General features: G+C 36.2%; 1 protein-coding gene across 1 annotated transcript in view; it reads left to right on the top strand.

Moving 5' to 3' along the window:
• Positions 1-20,588, top strand: part of SPATA16 (spermatogenesis associated 16) — a 219,906-nt gene that overhangs the window by 85,707 nt on the left and 113,611 nt on the right. Inside the window, 1 exon segment of the mRNA XM_061168018.1 lies at positions 438-527. Within this exon segment, the coding sequence (XP_061024001.1) occupies positions 438-527 (90 nt within the window).

Below are 20,588 nucleotides of genomic sequence, written 5' to 3'. Positions count from 1 at the left end.
TGGATTGCAAATGAACAAGTCACCTAAATTCCAGTTCCTCTCTTTTAACTAAAATCCAGCAGCTAACAATCTCCTTCTTCATCATGGGTAGATATACCACAATCTGAGATTTTTGCCATATTTATTAACATATGACAAATAAAATAACACCATGTCTTATATGTAACAAAAGTTGGATTCAAATTCTTTATCATTGTTATAGCTATAAAAGTTAGCCAGTGTGATAAATAAAATTGCTTATCATGCAAACTTAATTTTCTATAATGCATGTTTATTTGTCTTAACTGACAATTACAGGAAGAAAAAAATGATCCATTTCCTTGTATCTTTGAAAATAGATGTATGTAAAATTGGATGACTATTATTTCATTCCTATACACTTCTGGAAATTGATTTTTAAGAGCTTAATAACATTTGCATTTCTTTTATCTTTTCAGGAGCATTGTTTTAAACCCTGCCTATTTCCGAAATCATCTTCGTCAGGCAACAGTGTTTAGATGTCTGGAGAGATATTCAGAAGCTGCCCGGTATGTTTATTATAACTTTTGTGAAGATTTATTTCAAGTTAAATTAATTTTATTCTCAGCTTCTGGTAATAGCATAATAGAACTTTCCATTTCTCTCATGGAATATGATTTTACCAGAATTATTGTCTTATAAATGTCAAACCAACAAATATTGACTATCTTTTTCTTTAATTAAAGCCACTCTGTGTTTATAGCTCTTGGTAAAATTCAAACTTTCCAGCCATGAGGTCACTGATAATGATGGGAAAACTTCCAGGGAAGATTAGAAATGAACTTGACCTCTTGCTCTCAAGTATGTTCCTGATCCTAGTTGTAATGACACAATTTTGTGACTGTCTCCTTCTTGAATTCTGGAAATAAAACCCAACCACATGAAAAGGATTTCAGCAGCCCATTTCTAGAAAAGATGGTCTAAGTTATAACACCAAGCATTTTAAGAGGTGTCCTAAAGTATTGTCTCTTGGACCTGGAATATGTTTCATAAAAACCTAGTGAAGCAGCTCCTGATATTCTCATCCCCAGAACCTAGACTTATGGCAAAGAATTACAAGACTTGTGTAACAGCCTCCATGCTGCACTGAGAATTCCTTTGCACCTGTGCAATGAAGGCTTTTTATTCCTGAGTCAAGATCATCCTATTAGGCTGCCCTTCCCTTTGATAAATTCTCTCAAAGAATTTTCTTCATCTACTAATCTATAGGTATCTATTGTTTCTTACCCAGCCAATTTACCATCCAAGGATTTTATCAATAAAGTGTGAGTGGTTTCTACATACACTCCAAACATAACTCCTAGGGAGAAATCCATAGTAATAGGAATGGGGAGCCTATGTTGCTGGTGGCTACTATCTCTATAACATTTATAAATGATACTTTCTTAGAAAATGAAAAGTTTAAGAAATTTAAATAATAAATAAATAATAAAAATAGTAATAAAATGATTTCATAAAATTGATACTATGAGTTTGGCATGCATTCTATAAGACAGTCCTAAGTATTACTTGAACTCAATTAAATGATGGACATGGAAGACTGAATTAATCACAATATTCACAGTCAAGCACAATAGATAAGCCACACTATCTATTTATCTATGTGGTAATGTCCTCTTTTAAAATTCAAAATATGTCTCTATCAATCTCATTTATACATTCTATTTTTCCTTATACTCGTTTCCTAAATGTTTTGTCTTACATTACCCACAGACAACTTCTTCCTACTTTTTGTTTACTGAATTATCCCCGTGGCCTATTTTCTGCCCACACATACTGTGTGAATGAAAGGGTGTTTAAGAGATGACAGTAAGCTTCCTTCTGTCTAAAACATCGTAAAAGTCATTAACTACAAACAAAGCTAATCAGTTCAGCACAAACAGATACAGTACAGTTATCTGTAAATAATTTTCTTTAAGAGGTAGTTTGTTAATGTCTTTTCTGAATCTAATCAAAAAATAACAGGAGAAAGCTAGATGCAACTTCAAAACTAGATTGCAACTAGTTAAAACTGCTAGTAATACACTTAGGTTAACTTGTACAGACTCTAGAGAGCCCACTGTTAAATATTCAGGAACATTAGCAGAGCCAGTTGTTTAAAATAAATTAGCGTTGCTGGGAGAATGTATACTATGTAAGTTGGCAAATGCTTCAAATCCATGATTTTGGAGTTTGGGGGAGAGCCAGACATCAGTAGATCATTGACTATAACTTAATTTTGTCAAACCTAACCATTGGAGTTACACTGGTGATAAAAATTCTTTATGGTTCCTAAAACAAATGAATAAACAATGAGAACTTGAAAATTAGGAATTTGTCAGTACCTACATGCAGTATTGGCATGAAACATCCATTTCCCTTGACATGTATATTCCTGCAGTGTAATAAGTGCATCTGTTTCATATCATTTGATGGCTAACTTGACAATACTCCTTGAGAAATTTCCTAATAACTGTTGGCTATACTGGTATGGACTTCCCAACAGAGAAGCAGATACAATTACTTTTAGATTCAAATATTTTTCCTCTTGGTTTCCTTGGCAATTATAGTCCTCAATATAGAGTATTGGTCATCCTCTTTTCCCCTCTAGGGAAAGAATAATATGACCCAAGAACATGAATATCTTAGTGTCTCTTAACTATTTGATTTCTAGTGTAAAACAATAAATCCAAATCTATATATTAAGCATTCATACATATCAATTAATTGCTTGGATACTTAGGTAGTTTTGGTTCAGGCCTCTTACAAACACATTATATGAGAATCCATTGAAAAAGCCCACACATCAAGCTGTTTTCTCTAAGGAGCCAAGTAGTCATGCTTCTGAGGTTGAAAGGCACCAAGCAAACACAAAAGAATGCCATCACCATGTAACATAGTAAGTTTAAAACCATGGTCCCCAGTCAAGTAGGTCATCTCCCATCTGGTCCAAAGTAGTGTATTTATAACTAGTCCCTAGGAAATGGACTATTTAAGATGTTCTAAGCCTAACCATTCAGGTATGACCTAAATCAAATACCTTATGATTATACAGTGGAACTGACAAATAGATTCAAGGGATTAGATCTGATACAGAGTGCCTGAAGAACTATGGACGGAGGTTCTTGACATTGTACAAGAGGCAGTAATCAAGATCATTCCCAAGAACAAGAAATGCAAAAAGGCAAAATGGTTGTCTGAGGAGACCTTACAAATAGCTGTGAAAAGAAGAGAAGCAAAACACAAAGGAGAAAAGGAAAAATATACCCATTTGAATGCAGAGTTCCAAAGAATAGCAAGGAGAGATAAGAAAGCCTTCCTCAGCAATCAATGCAAAGAAACAGAGGAAGACAATAGAATGGGAAAGACTAGAGATCTCTTTAAGAAAATTAGAGATACCAAGGGAACATTTCATGCAAAGATGGGCACAATAAAGGACAGAAGTGGTTATGGACCTAACAGAAGCAGAAGATATTAAGAAGAAGTGGCAAGAATACACAGAAGAACTGTACAGAAAGATCTTCATGACCCAGATAATCACGATGGTGTGACCACTCACCTAGAGCCAGATATTCTGGAATGCAAAGTCAAGTAGGCCTTAGGAAACATCACTATGAACAAAACTAGTGGAGGTGATGGAATTCGAGTTGAGCTATCTCAAATCCTAAAAGATGATGCTGTGAAAGTGCTGCACTCAATATGCCAGCAAAGTTGGAAAACTCAACAGTGGCCACAGGACTTGAAAAGGTCAGTTTGCATTCCAATCCCAAAGAAAGGCAAACCCAAAGAATGCCTTTTAAATAGTTAAATAGTCAGCAGCTTAGCCCTTTAACATTTCTGTGTCTGTGCCTATAAAAGTGTGTGTTGAAGCAAAATGTCCTTGCTGAAATTTGTCCCTCCTCCAACACACACACACACACAATTTGACTTACCTTCCTAAGAAAGATAAGACAAACTACCACACTATTGCACTCATCTCACATGCTAGCAAAGTAATGCTCAAAATCCTCAAAAGCAAGCCAGGCTTCAATGGTACATGAACTGTGAACTTCCAGATGTTCAAGCTGGATTTAGAAAAGGCAGAGGAACCAGAGATCAAATTGCCAACATCCGCTGGATCATAGAAAAAGTGAGAGAGTTCCAGAAAAATATCTATTTCTGCTTTATTGACTATGCCAAAGCCTTTGACTATGTGGGTCACAACAAACTGTGGAAAATTCTTAAAGAGATGGGAATACCAGACCACCTGACCTGCCTCTTGAGAAATCTGTATGCAGGTCAAGAAGCAACAGTGAGAACTGTACATGGAAAAACAGACTGGTTCCAAATCAGGAAAGGAGTACGTCAAGGCTGTATATTGTCACCCTGCTTATTTAACTTATATGCAGAGGACATCATGAGAAATGCTGGGCTGGATGAAGTACAAGCTGGAATTAAAATTGCCAGGAGAAATATCAATAACCCCAGATATGCAGATGATACCACACTTATGGCAGAAAGCAAAGAAGAACTAAAGAGCCTCTTGATGAAAGTGAAAGAAGACAGTGAAAAAGTTAACATAAAACTCAACATTCAGAAAACTAAGATCCTAGCATCTGGTCCCGTCACTTCATGGCAAATAGATGGGGAAACAATGGAAACAGTGACAGACTTTATTTTGGGCGCTCCAAAATCACTGCAGATGGTGACTGCGGCCGTGAAATTAAAAGATGCTTGCTCCTTGGAAGAAAAGCTATGATCAACCTAGACAGCATATTAAAAGGCAGAGACATTACTTTGCCAACAAAGGTCCGTCTAGTCAAAGCTATGGTTTTTCCAATAGTCATGTACGGATGTGAGAGTTGGACTATAAAGATAACTGAGTGCTGAAGAACTGATGCTTTTGAACTGTGGTGTTGGAGAAGACTCTTGAGAGTTCCTTGGACAGCAAGCAGATCCAACCAGTCCATCCTTAAGGAAATCAGTCCTGAATATTCATTGGAAGGACTGATGTTGAAGCTGAAACTCCAATACGTGGCCAAGTGATGCGAAGAGTTGACTCATTGGAAAAGACCCTGATGCTGGGAATGATTGAAGGCAGGAGGAAAAGGGGATGACAGAAGATGAGATGGTTGGATGGCATCACTGACTCAATGGACATGAGTTTGAGTAAGCTCTGAGAGTTGATGATGGACAGGGAAGCCTGGAGTAGTGCAGTCCATGGGGTTGCAAAGAGTTGGATATGACTGAGCAACTGAACTGAACTGAACTAGCTAAAGCCTAACCAGCTCTACTCAGGAAGGAATTCCTAATGAATAGACCAAAAAAGATTTCTAAGATTTTGTGACAAAATCTCAGATTCTCAATCAGAGAGCCTATAGGAAATGTAACTGAATAGAGGTTATCAGTCAGGTTTATGACAATGGGAAGGTCCTTTTATTTTATTGGTCAATATCTTTTCAGAAACACCCTACCAGAAGAAAGAGCTAGCATATATAAATGGTAGAAAGCAGAATAAAAATAAGGATATTTATTTTTGATTTAGGTTCTGCAGGAATGCTAGTCACCCTCAAAATGATATCTTATTGTTTTTCAGTTGCTTAGTTGTTCTGACTCTTTGGGACCCTATGGACTGCAAGACTCCTGGCTTCCCTGTCCTTCACTAACTCCCAGATTTAGATCAGACTCATGTCCATTGAATTGATGATGCCATCCAACCATCTCATCCTTTGTCAGCGCCTTCTCCTCTTGCCCTCAATCTTTCCCAGCATCAGGATCTTTTCAATGAATTGGCTCTTCACATCACATAGCCAAAGAAGATACCTGACACCAGTTAAATTGATGAAATCACATTTTTATACCATAAATCTAAATTGAGATTACTGTAATTACCCAAGAAACAGTAAATCTGTGGGGCCTAGTTAAAATAGTCAGCAGCTTAGCCCTTTAACATTTCTGTGTCTGTGCCTATAAAAGTGTGTGTTGAAGCAAAATGTCCTTGCTGAAATCTGTCCCTCCTCCAACACACACACACACACACAATTTGACTTACCTTCCTAAGAAAGATAAGACAAGAAACTACATATAGAGACATAAAAAAGCAAACAAAAGTCAAGACTGACTATTTTATGAAGAGAACTAATGACTTTTGATAATATCAATTAGTACGTCTCTGTATATTCATCAACTAGCCTAGCACTTGGCACAAACCAAATCTGGGGTTTACAAATCAAATTAGCTAATTTTTGAGTTTGTGGTTAATAACCACTTAGCTTCATCAGTAAGGCAATATTACATGAAATGGTTGGTACAACCTTGGTTGAAAAAGAGATACAAGAGTGTGTACTTAGTAGTAAAGTCATATGATAGAATCATGCCTCCCATGATGAAGATTCATGGGGCAGAAAACAGATGACATTGCACAGAATGTTGAAGACCATGTTGTGTAAGGGGCAGCAAACAAAAGGTAGCAGTAAGAGAGAAAAACACAACAAAGTCTCTTTGTCCATCACTAAGGAAGAACGAACTGTGTGTTTCCTCATGCATGAATTAGATCAGGGGAGCCTAGAACAGGAATAATACATTCAAATGCTTACAAAGCCCATGCAGATGATGTGTGAAGGGGATAAGATAAAAGGATGTTGTATAAAATACACTGGCGCTCACTAACTAGAGTCACCATACAATTCATCTTTCATACTGAACATTGTGATAGTGAAAGTGGGCACTTTTAAGAATTATCCCAGGGAAACAGGCATAAATCAGGACTGTCAGGAGCACACTGGCCACACGGTCACCCTACCACCAGCCCTTCTGAAAGGAGTAACCTCATTCAAGTCCAGTTAGTGTTGCTATATAGAAACACAGGCTACAACAATCAAATGTTATAGATTTTTGAGTCTCCATGAGAGAGTATAATATTTCAGAGCTTTCCAAGAAATTTCTTGAGTTTTGAATGTTGGAAATTATTACTAGTTTTTCTAACACAGTGTCATCTTCAGAAAGTTTAAGTAATCCCATTCATGAAAATGCAATTCACTGAAGAATCAATTGGCCAAGTGACCAATTTGCAGAATTCACCAAATTTAAAGTTTACTAAAACCTTACTCCAAGAAATAATCTTATTGACTAATTAATATTAATATGAATACATTTTTATGTATATATTCCTCATGAATACACTTAGCAAACCTTTTTAATTTTTGAAATTTTTCAGTCCTTCAAAAACTAAGGTTATAGAATGATTGGTTCTTAAAAATATGCTCTTGTGTGTATGATTATTACTCTACCATTCTTGAATACTCTATGACTATTTATTCTAAGTAACATAACTGAAACTTTAATTTGGAAGTTTAACAATTTAAACTAATTTCTTTCTACTTTGAAAGTCATTTTTTAAAACATTTTATCATTTTTAGGATTCATTCCCCAATTTCTGAAGGGTGACCAAATTTGCCTGTGTGATAAAATGTAGGTTTAAGTATTTATAGCATTTACAACAAGTTGTATTTAATGAGGTGATTTTAACAGCTTTTTACTTTACCTCTTGAAGCTAGAAAAAGCCAAAATAGGGAAAATGGACAATGGGCAACACAGCACAATCTGGGCTGTGTATTTCACAGAGGGGAGACTGAAGAACAGAAAGAAATCATAGGCCCCAGAACTCTGGAGACCTGGCTCCTATAGGATTTTTATAAATTTTCTAAAAAGCTAAACTGTCTTAGGATATCAAATGACATCATTTATACACGGAATCTTTTTTAAAAAAGTCTATAAATGAACTTATCTACCAAAACGAAACAGAATTAAAGATGTAGAAAATAAATTTATGATTACTGCAGGGTAAGAGGGTGGGGAATAAACTGGAAGCTAGGGATTGACATATGCACACTACTGTATATAAAATAGATACCTAGTAAGGACCTACTGTATAGCACAGGGAACTCTACTTAATACCCTGTAATGGCCTATATAGGAAAACAATCTGAAAATGTGTGGGTATCTGTATAACAGATTGCCTTTGCTATATACCTGAAACTAACACAACATCATAAATCAATTATACCCCAATAAAATTTTTAAAAAATATGAACTAGGATACAGAGTTTAAAAAAGTCTTTGTCTTCAAAAAATAAAATCAGCCATTTTAATAAATAAGCATATTTATAAATTTAAAAAATTAGTCATTTGACAACCTCATCATCTGATGAATTGATCAGGAGCCCAGAGAAGACTGTGGGCCATACCATCAGATTTAAAGCCCAGATCAAGTCCTCTTTTCAGCTCTAAATGGATACTAGAGTTTAATTTCTCAGCAATAAAGGCTGAGCTTCCTTCTACCAGCATAAGGGCTCTGTCCCATACCAAATTTTGTGCAAGGCCAGTGGGGTAAGATTTTAGTCCATTGTTTGACTATGTTAAACAGCAGTCCACTGTTAGAAAAAAGATGTTATCTTAGAGAGTTCAATAGCTTTAGTTTACTTATCATCTACAACAAATCTGGTCTGCTGTATATTTTGAAATATTATTTGGTGCCATGTTACTTTCTTGGGTCCCAAGATCAGACGATGACTGCTACCATGAAATTAAAATACGCCTTCTCCTAGGAAGAGAAACTACGACAAACCTAGACAGTGTATTAAAAAGCAGAGACGTTACTTTGCCAACAAAGGTCCATACAGTCAAAGTTATGGTTTTTCCAGTAGTCATATACAGATGTGAGAAAAAGAAGGCTGAGCACTGAAGAGCTGAGCTTTTGAACTGTGGTGCTGAAGACGACTCTTGATAGTCCCCTGGAATACAAGGAGATCAAATCAGTTAATCCTGGAGGAAATCATTGCTGAATATTCATTGGAAAGGCTGACGTGAAAGCTGAAACTCCAATACTTTGGCCACTTGATGGGAAGAGCCAACTCGTTGGAAAAGACCCCAATGCTGGGAAAGACTGAAAAGCTAAAGGGGAAGAGGGAGATAGATAGCATCATTGATTCAATGGACATGAATTCGAGCAAACTCCAGGAGATAGTGAAGGACAGAGGAGCCTGGCATGCTTCAGTCCATGGGGTCACAAAGAGTTGGACATGACTTAGCAACGTAACAACACATGTAATATTGTGAGAAACAGATTAAATAACATAATATGTGCTCTAAATTTTTTCATCTTTGCTCTTAAAACACTGCAGTAAATGACACATTAGATTTCAGAGCTATTGTATAATACATATGCCTTTCAGGACTAAGTAAAACAAATTGGTGAGATGCCATCAAATTGTATCAGTCTGTTTATTGATACACTATGAATTTTCTCTCTCACAGCTAATTCTCAGCTTTGCCTCTCTCTTGCTTAACCTCTGATAGTGTCTTTCAGTTCACTCCTATTTAACCATTTTGGCTACCAGCCATTTTTATCCTCCTTATCTGCATTTGCCTTTTTTCTTGTTTTATTCCACTTATCTTTTTCTGGACACAGTTTAGCAACTAAAACAACAATAGTTTTTCTGGAAAAAAAGTCCCTTCCTTCTGTGCATCCCCATGTTTCAGTAAGCCATTCTCAAAGCATCTCATTTCTTCTGTAAGACTTTGACTCTCCTTGGTAACTGCCATTGATTTAACCGATCAATGGATTTCATCTGCTTTTGTTTTATTTTCGAAACTCTGAGACAAATTTGAATATTTGAATTTTCAGGAAATCTGCTCTATGGGTGAATATAAATGAAAATCTCAAACACTAAATTCCTTAAAACACAGAATCTTTTAGAAATGAATTGTCAGCTATGCCTAAGGTGTAACACATTAGAGTACCAATGTTTGAATTAGTATAAACACTTACGGTCTGGGCTCTGTATGAATATCAGGATGTTCCAGGGTTGTTCCTTTGCCAAGCAGTATGTTACTGTTAAGCCAAATCAAGACATAAAATTTTAAGATGCATTAATTCATAGCTACTCTCACTGACAATTCAAATAGTAGAGGTTGGAAGAGGTGGCAGTAGGTAAGCTTCTTGAGAGCCAGCAGAGGATTTGGGGTTTTGATTTTGTGGTGGTTGTTTTCTTATGAAGTTGATAATACTGGAAATTGGAAATAATGCATATGCTAATATAAATCAAAATCTGTCAAAAGAAAAGAGTGATCTAAAAATAAACTGAAGTGTTTGTTTAGAAATCTGGTGACATAAAACTGCGGTGTTGCCGTAGATAATCACTTGGGAGTAGTAGTACAACAGCAAGCAGGAAGAAACTGTGTCAGCTTTTTTGGTGTCATGGGACTCTATGATTTTAAATGAGATTATTATGTATCTTGCAAAGGAGGAGAATGTACTGACAGGTAGACTCAAGACAAGCAATTCTGAAGAGACGATAGCAGTGCTGGGAGCTCATTTTAACAGTTCTGATTCAGTTGGAAGTGTAAAATCCATTCATTCACCAGGCAAGATGCTAAAAATATATCTCAGGGTTTTTTGGTTACAGTAAGTTCTCATTTATGCCCACAAATAGATTAAATGAAGACTACAGGCTGATTTTTATTCTTAAATTGGCTGTCTGCCTGAAGGGCTTTCTTCCTCTTTACAGGAGGCAGTTCACCACCGCGAGAGCAGCTTGAGTGTGGTCTGGCGTTAGTCAGCCATATGTAACATACAGTTAGGCATGATCATTCCACCACTAAATTGACTTTCCTCTTCCCTACATATGACAAACCGCATGAACCCTAAGCATTGTAAAAGTGTTGCTTAGGTGTGATTTCCAGAACTGAGATATTAAAGAGATATTTAGTCATTTCACATGACTTAGGCTAAATATCTAACTATAAGACTATAGCCCACCCAATTTTTATGTATGTAAGGTGTAGTGTTTGTTATTTCAAGGAAAAAGAAAACTTAAAACATACTACAGCTTCAAGTCCTAGCCATTTATTATGTCTTAAGGATTTAAAATTGCAGATTTATAAATGTTTAATTTTATAATAAAAACACTAAATATAAGGCTGTAATGACATCAGGTGGCTTAAAAAGCTATTCTATTGCCTTAAGAAAAGTTTTGGACATGATCCAAATTATAAGTAAATTATTTCAAGGATACATAATCTTATATCAATATAGAAAAAAAATTAACTCAGGCTGTTAAAAACAACATCTGAAAATCCATTAGGGAAAAACAAACATTGATTGACTTTGTGAATTCTCCATCTTGCTGACGTTTATAATGATAATTATTTCTGTCCCTTTTCTCTTTTGAATGATATGCTACACATTTGCATCATCTTTAAACATTTCTAAACTAATTTTAAAATGCACAGTTCATGGACTGAGTGCACATTCTGCAAATATTGGTCTAGAAAGCATGTAGTACAGAGTACAGAGAAAGATTTCTTTTCTTTGCTATAGATCCAACCCTGCATCTTTAAAAATGAGCGGAGCAGTGAAGACATAAGAGAGAATGCAGAAAGGCCCTAGGGTAGTCATGCTTAAAATGTGAAGAAATAAAAATCTCTTCTCTCGCCTCTTCCCTTCAATCAGACATCCACCCAGTTCCCTATTTTCTACAACAGGATTAAAAATTTACAAGTTTAATCCAAAGGAGCTGCAGTTGAACTCAGAGTTCTGTGCTGTTTTCTAATATCTAAGTGTTGTCAAGTAAACTAGAGTTTTAAAGTCTGTAAATGTTACAATTATGATAAATGGATCAAAACCCCTATATTTTCAGTCTGTAAATTGGAGATAACAGTAGTATCTGTGTCACAGAGGTTATTATGAGGATAAATGAGACAATTTTATTGTGCACTTAGCACAGTGCTTGGCACATCATAAACTCTCAATAAAAAATGAGGTATCATCATCATTTCTGTTATTATTAACAAGTATAGCTCTTAGAAGATAGATGAAGCTCCTTCCAAGACAGTGAGTTTCTCGACATTGAAACCAGAATTTGTTGCACAATCCTTTAGCTGAAATACTGCACTACAAGAGACAAGTTGGCACCCCAAGACCCTATCTCACTCTGAGAGTCAGCACATCTGTGTTTTTGAAAACCACTGTTAACATACAGGTTGAAGGACAAGATTATGGCTGCGTTAAGGAGTTAAGAGAGGCAAGACTCTGACTTTTTAAAAAATTGTATATGTGTATGAATATACTGTTAATTCAAGCTTCCTGTTTCTGCCTGGGTAATATTCCAATTATTCCCAAAGCAAATTACAATGTGGAGGTTTCCAAGGTTGTCGGGTATAATTTCAGATTACACAGAGAAAGAAAAGTGTTCAGGTCACCTGGTTTCTATGCCCATTCTCCCTTTTTTTTTTTTCCTTTCCACAATTCTGTCAAAAATAGCAGTCACTTGACAAAACATTTAAGCTAGAAATCCTAACACTGCTGGAAACTCCAACCAAAATTCTTCACTTTTTTTTTCCTTTTTGGTAAACACTGGCATGGTTCATCATATTATTTTGCACATAGTTTGAGTTTGATGCCACTAATTGTGGAAACCGCTTATAAGTCAAAAGTTCTGATTTTGTTTCTGCCTGCTAAAGAGAAATTATCTATACTAGAAAATATAGTCAAGCCAGGAAAAACTGTGTTCCACTCCCTGGGCTATGTGTGACCCTGGGTAAGTAAATTAAATAAACTCTTTGAGTTTCAATTTCCTCAACAATAAAATGAAGATAATAATACTACCTTACAAAGTAAGCATAAGGATTAAATAAAATAATGAATATGAAACATTAAACTCAGTGCCTGGCACATAGTAAGTCCTCAATGAATTATTGCTGCTGCTGCTACTGTTGTTACAAACTTTGAAGGTGAGGTTTAAAATTCTAATACCTTCACTCTGAATTAATTCTGTTGGGTGAAACTTTGGTATAAACATTATACTACTCTCCTATTACCCCAGTTTATCTCAATTTTAGCAGCCATCATCTATGAGCCCCTATGAACCCCAGAATCATCAAAACCTGACAAGTCAGATGCTTGTCTTGCACCATCTTTGTTTCTTTCAGCTCTGCAAAGAAATTATATTCCGCATTTTGTAGGTGAAGAAATGCAAGCTAGAGCTTGAATGACTTGTCAAAGATCATACCATTGATAAGCAGCTAATTTGAAATTTGAGTTTAATCTTATCACCAAATACCTATTCCTGCACACACAAAAAACTCACTTGGTATTGCTAGATTTTTTTATATTTGGACAAGTTTAAAATGGCATTGCATCGTGATTTACATTTTCTTCTTTTATTGTTATTACTAATGAGCCTGTGTATTTTTAATATTTATTGGTCAATCCTGTTTTCTCATCAGTGATATGTGCATTTGTCTTTTGCTCATTTCTTATTGAATTGTCTTTTTACCATTTAATTTATGGCCTTTTTATATATTCTAGGTACTAATAACTTTTGTTGCAAGTAATTTCCTCCAACTTATGGCCTATATAATCATTCTCTTCATGGTATTTTTTATTAAAAAAATAAGCCTAAGGACTTAATTAGTTTTAGTGTAGTCAAATGTGTAAAATATCTTTATGATTTGCCCTATAAGAAATTTTACTCTTTTCTAAACTCATTGAGATTGCCTCCTGTATTGTCTTCAAAAATTTTTTAATGTTCTCTTTGCCTTTAAAGTTTTCACTCACGGATAATCAATTTTTATGTATGGTGCAAGGTAAGAATCTACCATCATATTTTTCCCTCAATGGATAGTCAATTATCTTGACATTATCTACTAAATCCTTTTGCTATTGATCTTCAGTGTTGGTTCTGTCTAGATCAGTACACATATGAATATGTTGATTTCAGGTCTGATTTCTGTTTCATCTATTTGTCTGGTACATTGCTAAAACCACACTATCCTACATAGAATAGATTTATAATATATCTTGATATATAGCAAAGAAAACTTCCCCCACTGATTCTTTTTCAAGAATGTTTTATCTCTTATTGACCTTTTACTCTTCCACAAAAATTTTACAAAGAGTGAATTTGAATTCCAAACCTGGATAGTGTTAAGTTCTGGTTAGGAATTCCCAAAGAAGACTTATAAATTTTCCCTGTGCTCCACCAGGATTCAATGTTAAGACTGGCATGAAGTTTCACTATTTTGCTCTGTAGAAGTTTCTTCTAGTTCTTTCATTGAACATATTATTTCATAAGGAAACCATTACGCAGGTGGTCTTCTATTCAGTCTTCACTATTCTTAGACCTCAAACTATGTCTCCTACCCACCATGCACATGACTTGTTAAAATACAGTTACCAAACCAGTAAATATTAACCACAAACCAAACCTGCCATCCCAAAATAGGAGAGATAGACAAAGAGAATCACAAGTTACTGGAGGTGAAATCTCTGAGCAGAATCCTCCATGAAAACCAATGCTGGGATAGGAAAATCTGAACTGTAACTGACAAATTTCTGGAGGCTCAATGTTGAAAGCCCTCTGTTCAGTTCGGTCGCTCAGTAGTGTCCGACTCTTTGTGTCCCCATGACCTGCAGCACTCCAGGCCTCCCTGTCCATCACCAACACCCAGAGTTCACCCAAACTCATGTCCATTGAGTCGGTGATGCCATCCAACCATCTCATCCTCTGTCGTCCAGCCTATTCCCATCCTCTGCCTTCAATCTTTCCCAGCATCAGGGTCTTTTCAAATGAGTCAGCTCTTCCCATTAGGTGGCCAAAGTATTGGAGTTTCAGCTTAAACATGAGTCCTTCCAGTGAATACCCAGGACTGATCTCCTTTACGATGGACTGGTTGGATCTCCTTGCAGTCCAAGGGATTCTCAAGAGTCTTTTCTGACACCACAGTTCAAAAGCATCAATTCTTTGGCACTCAGCTTTCTTTATAGTCCAACTCTCACATCCATACATGACTACTGGAAAAACCATAGCCTTGACTAGATGGAACTCTGCTAACAAAGTAATGTCTCTGCTTTTCAATATGCTGTCTAGGTTGGTCATAACATTCTTTCCAAGGAGTAACCATCTTTTAATTTCATGGCTGCAGTCACCATCTGCAGTGATTTTGGAGCACAAAAACAAAGTCTAACACTGTTTCCACTGTTTCCCCATCCATTTGCCATGAAGTGATGGGACCCAATGCCATGATCTTAATTTTCTGAATGTTAAGCTTTAAGCCAACTTTTTCACTCTCCTCTTTCACTTTCATCAAGAGGCTCTTTAGTACTTCTTGACTTTCTGCCATAAGGGTGGTGTCATCTGCATATCTGAGGTTATTGATATTTCTCCTGGCAATTTTAATTCCAGCTTGTGCTTCATCCAGTCCAGCATTTCTCATGATGTACTCTGCATATAAGTTAAATAAGCAGGGTGACAATATACAGCCTCGACATACTCCTTTTCCTATTTGGAACCAGTCTGTTGTTCCATGTCCAGTTCTAACTGTTGCTTCCTGATCTGCCTACAGGTTTATCAAGAAATCTGTCAGGTGGTCTGGTATTCCCATCTCTTGAAGAATTTTCCACACACACAGTTTATTGTGACCCACACAGTCAAAGGCTTTGGCATATGCAATAAAGCAGAAGTAGATGATTTTCTGGAAATTTCTTGCTTTTCCTATGATCCAATGTATGTTGGCAATTTGATCTCTGGTTCCTCAGCCTTTTCTAAAACCAGCTTGAACATCTGGAAGTTCACAGTTCATGTATTGCTGAAGCGTGGCTTGGAGAATTTTGAGTATTACTTTACTAGCGTGTGAGATGAGTGCAATTGTTTGGTAGTTTGAGCATTCTTTGGGATTGGAATGCAAACTGACCTTTTCCAGTCATGTGGCCACTGCTGAGTTTTCCAAATTTGCTGACATATTGAGTGAAGCACTTTCACAGTGTCATCTTTTAGGATTTGAAATAGCTCAACTGGAATTGCATCACCTCCACTATCTTTGTTCGTAGTGGTGCTTCCTAGGGCCCACTTGACTTCACATTTCAGGATGTGTGGCTCTAGGTGAGTGATCACACCATCGTGATTATTGGGGTTGTGAAGATCTTTTTTGTAGAGTTCTTCTGTGTATCCTTGCCACCTCTTTTTAATATCTTGAAGAGCACTACATATTGGTAAATGAATCAATACTTCAAAAATATATGACAATCTTTAGTGTAGGTACTGTATATGCCTAACAACAGAGGATCAAAATATATGAAACAAAAAATATAGAAATGCAAGGAAAAATAGATGAACCTACCATTATGGTTGGGGATTTTAACATCTTTTTATCAGAAATGAAGAGATCCAACAGGCAAAAACAGGAAATACATAGTTGAATTCCAACATAGTTTTAGAAGTCCTAGCCACAGCAATTAGAGAAGAAAAAGAAATAAAAGGAATTCAGATTGGAAAAGAAGAAGTAAAAGTCTCACTGTTTGTAGATGACATGATCCTCAATATAGAAAACCCTAAAGATATCACTGAAAATTACTAGACCTAATCAATAGAGTAAAGTTGCAGGATATAAAATTAATACACAGAAATCCCTTGCATTACTATACACTAACTGAAAAAACAGAAAGAGAAATTAAGGAAACAATCCCATTCACTATTGCATCAAAAAGAATAAAATACTTAGGAATTAATTTACCTAAATAAGCAAAAGACTTCTATATAAAGAACTATGAAACTAAAAAACATTGATGAAAGAAAACAAAGATGACACAAATAGATGGGGAAATATACCATGTTTGTGGATTGGATGACTCAGTATAGTAAATGAGTATACCACCCAAAGCAATCTATAGATTCAGCACAATCCCTATCAAGCTACCAATGGTATCTGTCACAAAACTAGAACAAATAATTTCACAATTTGTATGGAAACACAAAAAACCTTGAATAGTCACAGCAACCTTGAGAAAGAAGAATGGAACTGGAGGAATCAACCTTCCTGACTTCAGACTATACTACAAAACTACAGTCATCAAGAAAGCATGGTACTGGCACAAAAACAGAAATATAGATCAATGGAACAAAATAGAAAGCCCCGTGATAAATCCAAGCACCAATGGACACCTTATCTTTGACAAAGGAGGCAAATATACAATAGAGAAAAGACAATCTCTTTAACAAGTGGTACTGGGAAAATTGGTCAACCATGTGTAAAAGAATGAAACTAGAATACCTTCTAATACCATACAGAAAAATAAACTCAAAATGGATTAAAAATCTAAATATAAGACCAGAAACTATAAAACTCTTAGAGGAAGACATAATCAGAACACTCTTTGACATAAATCACAGGAAGCTCCTCTATGACCCACCTCCCAAAGTAATGAAGATAAAAACAAACAAATAGGACCTAATTAAAAGCTTTTGCACAATGAAGGAAACTATAAACAAGGTGAAAAGGCAGCCTTCATAATGGGAGAAAATAAGAGCAATGAAACAACTGACAGAGATTTTTATCTCCAAAATATACAAGCAGCTCATGCAGCTCAGCACCATAAAAATGAACAACCCAATCAAAAAGTGGGTCAAAGAAATAAACAGACATTTCTCCAAAGAATATGTACAGATGGCTAATAAACACATGAAAAGATGCTCAACATCAGTAATTATTACATAAGTGCAAATCAAAACCACAATGAGGTATCATCGCACACCTGCCAGAAAGGTTGCCATCAGAAAGTCTACAAACAATAAATGCTGGAGAGGGTACGGAGAAAGGGGAACACTTTTGCATTGCTAGTGGGAATGCAAACTGATACAGCCACTATGAAAGATGGTATGGAGATTTCTTAAAAAAAAAAAACAAAACTGGAAATAGAACTGCCATACAACCCAGCAATTCCAATGCTGGGCCTACACACTGAGGAAACCAGAAATGAAAGACACATGTACCCCACTGTTCATTGCAGCACTGTTTACAATAGCTAGGACATGGAAGCAACCTAGATGCCCATTCGCAGATGAACGGATAAGGAAGTTGTGGTATATATACACAATGGAATATTACTCACCCATAAATGGAATACATTTGAGTCAGTTCTAATGAGGTGGATGAAACTGGAGCCTCTTATACACAGTGAAGTAAGTTAGAAAGAGAAACATGAATACAGTATATTAACACATATATATGGAATTTAGAAAGATGGTAATGACAATCCTATATGTAAGGCAGCAAAAGAGACATAGATGTAAAGAACAGACTTTTGGACTATGTGGGAGAAGGCAAGGATGGGATGATTGGAGAGCACAGCATTGAAATATGTATATTACCATATGTAAAATAGATGACCAGTGCAAGTTCGATGCATGAAGCAGAGCACTCCAAGTTGGTGCTCTGGGACAATCCAGAGGGATGGGGTGAGGAGGGAGGTGGCAAGGAGGGTCAGGATAGGGGACACATGAGCACTGGTGGCTGATTCATGTTGATGAATGGCAAAAACCACCACAATATTGTAAAGTAATTATCCTCCAATTAAAATAAATTAATTTAAAAAAAATAGTTGAATTCAACAACACCATAAATCAACTATACAAAATTGACATCTATAGACGTCATCCAACAACAGCATATTATATAGTTTTCTCAATTGCACAGGAAATATTCACCAAAATAGACCACTTCTAGTTTATAAAAAACACTTTATTTTTCTGGAATTGAGCTTCAGGAGTTGCTTGTATATTTTTGAGATTAAATCCTTTGTTGCTTCATTTGCTATTACTTTCTCCCAATCTGAGGGCTGTCTCTTCACCTTACTTATAGTTTCCTTTGTTGTGCAAAAGCTTTTAAGTTTCATTAGGTCCCATATGTTTATTTTTGCTTTTATTTCCAATATTCAGGGAGGTGGGTCATAGAGGATCCTGCTGTGATTTATGTTGGAAAGTCTTTTGCCTATGTTCTCCTCTAGGAGTTTTATAGTTTCTGGTCTTACATTTAGATCTTTAATCCATTTTGAGTTTATTTTTGTGTATGGTGTTAGAAAGTGTTCTAGTTTCATTCTTTTACAAGTGGTTGACCAGTTTTCCCAGCACCACTTGTTAAAGAGGTTGTCTTTTTTCCATTGTATATCCTTGCCTCCTTTGTCAAAGATAAGGTGTCCATAGGTTCGTGGATTCATCTCTGGGCTTTCTATTCTGTTCCATTGATCTATATTTCTGTCTTTGTGCCAGTACCATACTGTCTTGATGACTGTGGCTTTGTAGTAGAGTCTGAAGTCAGGCAGGTTGATTCCTCCAGTTCCTTTCTTCTTTCTCAAGATTACTTTGGCTATTCGAGGTTTTTTGTATTTCCATACAAATTGTGAAATTATTTGTTCTAGTTCTGTGGAAAATACCATTGGTAGCTTGATAGGGATTGCATTGAATCTATAGATTGCTTTGGGTAGAATAGCCATTTTGACAATGTTGATTCTTCCAATCCATGAACATGGTATGTTTCTTCATCTGTTTGTGTCCTCTTTGATTTCTTTCATCAGTGTTTTATAGTTCTCTATGTATAGGTCTTTTGTTTCTTTAGGTAGATATACTCCTAAGTATTTTATTCTTTTTGTTGCAATGGTGAATGGTATTGTTTCCTTAATTAAATAAATGACCCAATCAAAAAATGGGCCAAAGAACTAAACAGACATTTCTCCAAAGAAGACATACAGATGGCTAACAAACACATGAAAAGATGCTCAACATTACTTATTATCAGAGAAATGCAAATCAAAACCACAATGAGGTACCATTACACGCCAGTCAGGATGGCTGCTATCCAAAAGTCTACAAGCAATAAATGCTGGAGAGGGTGTGGAGAAAAGGGAACCCTCTTACACTGTTGGTGGGAATGCAAACTAGTACAGCCACTATGGAGAACACTGTGGAGATTTCTTAAAAAACTGGAAATAGAACTGCCATATGACCCAGCAATCCCACTTCTGGGCATACACACTGACGAAACCAGATCTGAAAGAGACACGTGTACCCCAATGTTCATCGCAGCACTGTTTATAATATCCAGGACATGGAAGCAACCTAGATGCCCATCAGCAGATGAATGGATAAGGAAGCTGTGGTACATATACACCATGGAATATTACTCAGCTGTTAAAAAGAATTCATTTGAATCAGTTCTAATGAGATGGATGAAACTGGAGCCCATTATACAGAGTGAAATAAGCCAGAAAGATAAAGAACATTACAGCATACTAACACATATATATGGAATTTAGAAAGATGGTAATGATAATCCTATATGCAAAACAGAAAAAGAGACACAGATGTACAGAACAGACTTTTGGACTCTGTGGGAGAAGGTGAGGGTGGGATGTTTCGAGAGAACAGCATGTATATTATCTATAGTGAAACAGACCACCAGCCCAGGTGGGATGCATGAGACAAGTGCTCGGGCCTGGTGCACTGGGAAGACCCAGAGGAATCGGGTGGAGAGGGAGGTGAGAGGGGGCATTGGGATGGGGAATGCATGTAACTCCATGGCTGATTCATGTCAATGTATGACAAAACCCACTGCAATGTTGTGAAGTAATTAGCCTCCAACTAATAAAAATAAATGAAAAAAAAAAAACAAAACACTTTAACTAATTTGAAAAAATGGAAATCATACAGTATCTGCTCTCAGACCACAGTGGAATTAAACTAGAAAAGAATCCAGTAAAATAACTGGAAAATCCCCCAAAT

This window comes from Dama dama, chromosome 19, assembly GCF_033118175.1.
Source record: "Dama dama isolate Ldn47 chromosome 19, ASM3311817v1, whole genome shotgun sequence".
Classification (NCBI taxonomy): Eukaryota; Metazoa; Chordata; class Mammalia; order Artiodactyla; family Cervidae; genus Dama; species Dama dama.
The sequence above is the reverse complement of the archived record's forward strand: the minus strand, read 5'-3'. Positions and strand labels throughout refer to the sequence as shown.